This window comes from Meles meles, chromosome 16, assembly GCF_922984935.1.
Source record: "Meles meles chromosome 16, mMelMel3.1 paternal haplotype, whole genome shotgun sequence".
Taxonomy (NCBI): Eukaryota; Metazoa; Chordata; class Mammalia; order Carnivora; family Mustelidae; genus Meles; species Meles meles.
Window position 1 is genome coordinate 71,874,189 of NC_060081.1, and position 3,298 is coordinate 71,877,486.

The 3,298-nt window shown below is 65.3% G+C and overlaps 1 protein-coding gene across 1 annotated transcript; it reads left to right on the forward strand.

Annotated features, from left to right (window-relative positions):
• Window positions 1-1,285: 1,285 nt before the first annotated feature.
• Window positions 1,286-3,093, forward strand: CEBPB (CCAAT enhancer binding protein beta). Its single transcript, XM_045981398.1, has one exon. The coding sequence runs from the start codon at window positions 1,507-1,509 to the stop codon at window positions 2,545-2,547; it is 1,041 nt and encodes a 346-aa protein (XP_045837354.1). The 5' UTR covers window positions 1,286-1,506; the 3' UTR covers window positions 2,548-3,093.
• The last annotated feature ends 205 nt before the right edge of the window (window positions 3,094-3,298 follow it).

Genomic DNA, 3,298 nt, shown 5'->3' on the forward strand with positions numbered 1-3,298 from the left:
GCATCCTCCCGCCAGGGTGGAAAAGTGAACCCTGGGGCCAGGCCCACTCTCAGTACAAAGTGGGGACTTGGGAACAACGGGGGAAATCCCTTCTCTCTCCTGCATGGCTCTCGGTGGGCTCTGGCTTGACACCCCCACCACAGCCTCAGAAATAGGTTTTTTGGTCTCAGGTTGGCAAATAGGTCCTTAGGGTGCCCTGACAAGAGCTCTGGAGACTGGGGGGGAGGTGGCAATGAGGCCCTGTGACCTTGAGTGTCTTAGTAGCCCCCAACCGGGGCTGCTTCTTACCTTGTGTGCGGGGGGGGGGGGGGGGGCGGGGGGGGGGGGAGGTGGCTTCTTTCTGATGTGCCTCCCAGAGTGGACTTAAAAATGAAGCCTTATGTTTGGGAATCTGTGGCGTAGACAGTAACACAGTTAATAACCGTAACGGCACCTTCATGGACGGAGCTTGGAGAAGCGAAGTGACTCGCCCGAGGTCACATCATGTGGCCGATTCTAGCACCCCCGCCCCCTTCCACCTCCTGGGCCCGGGTCCCGGTCGGGTGGGGCCAGAGAAGACCCAGGTGTGGTCTAAGGGAGAGGGCGGGTCCGATGGGCGGGGCTAGGGGAGGGGCGCAGTCGCGGCCGCAGAGGCGCGGTGGAGTGCTCCCTTGAACTGCCCATGATGCCCCCCGACCAGGGTCCTTGCACTGGACGTGGCTTTAGGACAGGAGTCTCCACCGGCGTGGAATCCCCTCCTTCCGAGAGCTGGGGATGGGGGCAAGCTTGGGGGCGGGTCCGCGCCCGGGGTCACCTCTCCAGGAGCCAGAGCTGGGGGCGGGGGGCGGAGGGCTGGGGTCTCCGCTACCCAGCATGCGAGCGTCTCCTCCGTGGGGCGTCCGGACTGGGCGCCGCGGATCCTGAAGCCACGGCCTCTTCCAGCAGGGGGCGGGCGGCGGCCGTGTTTTGGGTGGGGGAAGGCGATCGCGTTGCCCCCTCCCCGGATTCCCCCCCCTTCCAGTACAGCCTCCAGCCCAGAGGGGGCGGTCCGGGGGCGGGGTCGCACCTCCCCCTTTCGCTCCCAATCCCGCGGCGGCCGGGTGGGGGTGGGTAGGGGGCGTAAGGCCGCCCCCCGGGGCCCACCGACCCCCGAGGGCGCACTCCTGCTCTCGGATCTGGCTGCCGTGCCCAGCCGACGCCCTCCTGGGGGTCTCGGGCTGCTACACCGCGTCCCGGCGGCGGCGGGAGGGGCCGGGGAGGCTGCCAGCGTGACGCAGCCGTTGCCATGGGCCGCCTTTATAAATAACCGGGCTCAGGAGAAACTTTAGCGAGTCAGAGCCGCGCACGGGACCGGGAAGAGGACCCACGCGAGGGTCCAGCCGTCAGCCCCCGCACTAGTAGCGGCCACCCCGGCGGCAGCAGCAGCAGCAGCGACACAGCGGCGACAGTTCGGAGCCAGGAGGCCGCGCCACCTGCGGGCCGGCCGGAGCGGGCAGCCCCAGGCCCCCTCCCCGGGCACCCGCGTTCATGCAACGCCTGGTGGCCTGGGACCCAGCATGTCTGCCCCTGCCGCCGCCGCCTGCCTTTAAATCCATGGAAGTGGCCAACTTCTACTACGAGGCGGACTGCTTGGCTGCTGCGTACGCCGGCAAGGCGGCCCCCGCGGCGCCCCCCGCGGCCAGACCCGGGCCGCGCCCCCCCGCCGGCGAGCTGGGTAGCATCGGCGACCACGAGCGCGCCATCGACTTCAGCCCGTACCTGGAGCCGCTGGGCGCGCCGCAGGCCCCGGCGCCGGCCACAGCCACGGACACCTTCGAGGCGGCTCCGCCCGCGCCCGCCCCCGCGCCCGCCTCCTCCGGGCAGCACCACGACTTCCTCTCCGACCTCTTCTCCGACGACTACGGGGGCAAGAACTGCAAGAAGGCGTCCGAGTACGGCTACGTGAGCCTGGGGCGCCTGGGGGCCGCCAAGGGCGCACTGCACCCCGGCTGCTTCGCGCCCCTGCACCCGCCGCCCCCGCCGCCGCCGCCGCAGCCCGCCGAGCTCAAGGCGGAGCCGGGCTTCGAGCCCGCGGACTGCAAGCGGAAGGAGGAGGCCGGAGCGCCGGGCGGCGGTACCGCAGGCATGGCGGCTGGCTTCCCGTACGCGCTGCGCGCCTACCTCGGCTACCAGGCGGTGCCGAGCGGCAGCAGCGGGAGCCTGTCCACGTCCTCGTCGTCCAGCCCGCCCGGCACGCCGAGCCCCGCCGACGCCAAGGCGCCCCCGGCCGCCTGCTATGCGGGGGCGGCGCCGGCGCCCTCGCAGGTCAAGAGCAAGGCCAAGAAGACAGTGGACAAGCACAGCGACGAGTACAAGATCCGTCGCGAGCGCAACAACATCGCGGTGCGCAAGAGCCGCGACAAGGCCAAGATGCGCAACCTGGAGACGCAGCACAAGGTCCTGGAGCTCACGGCCGAGAACGAGCGGCTCCAGAAGAAGGTGGAGCAGCTGTCGCGCGAGCTCAGCACCCTGCGGAACTTGTTCAAGCAGCTGCCCGAGCCCCTGCTCGCCTCCTCCGGCCACTGCTAGCGCGGCCCCCGCGCGCGTCCCCCTGCCGGCCGGCCTCCGCGCTGCCGGGCGCGCCGCAGCCGCGGAGACTCCGGGAAGCGCCCGCGCTCCCGCCCCCGCCCCTGGTGGCGCCGGCAAAACTTTGGCACTGGGGCACTTGGCAGCGCGGGGAGCTCGTCGGTAATTTTAATATTTTATTATATATATATATCTATATTTTTGTCCAAACCAACCGCACATGCAGATGGGGCGCCCGCCCGTGGTGTTATTTAAAGAAGAAATGTCTATGTGTACAGATGAATGATAAACTCTCTGCCTCTCCCCCTGCCTCCTCTCCAGGCGCCGGCGGGCGGGCCGGTTTCGAAGTTGATGCAATCGGTTTAAACATGGCTGAACGCGTGTGTACACGGGACTGACGCAACCCACGTGTAACTGTCAGCCGGGCCCTGAGTAATCGCTCAAAGATGTTCCTACGGGGTTGTTGATGTTGTGTTGTTGTTGTTGTTGTTTTTTGGTCTTTTTTTTTTTTTTTTGTATTATAAAAAATAATCTATTTCTATGAGAAAAGAGGCGTCTGTATATTTGGGAATCTTTTCCGTTTCAAGCATTAAGAACACTTTAATAAACTTTTTGGTTTTTTTTTTTTTAAAGAATGGTTAAAGGCCTTTTGGGGGCAGTAGTTGCCTTTTGATTTTTTTTTCTTTATTTTTGGTTTATATGATTTTATATTTGTTTTCCTGGTGTGGGGGGGGTTCGTATGTGTTGGGGGGGT

Bases quoted from the DNA above. Each gene is read 5' to 3' on its own strand.
- CEBPB (XM_045981398.1), top strand. From the start codon at position 1,507: ATGCAACGCCTGGTGGCCTGGGACCCAGCATGTCTGCCCCTGCCGCCG.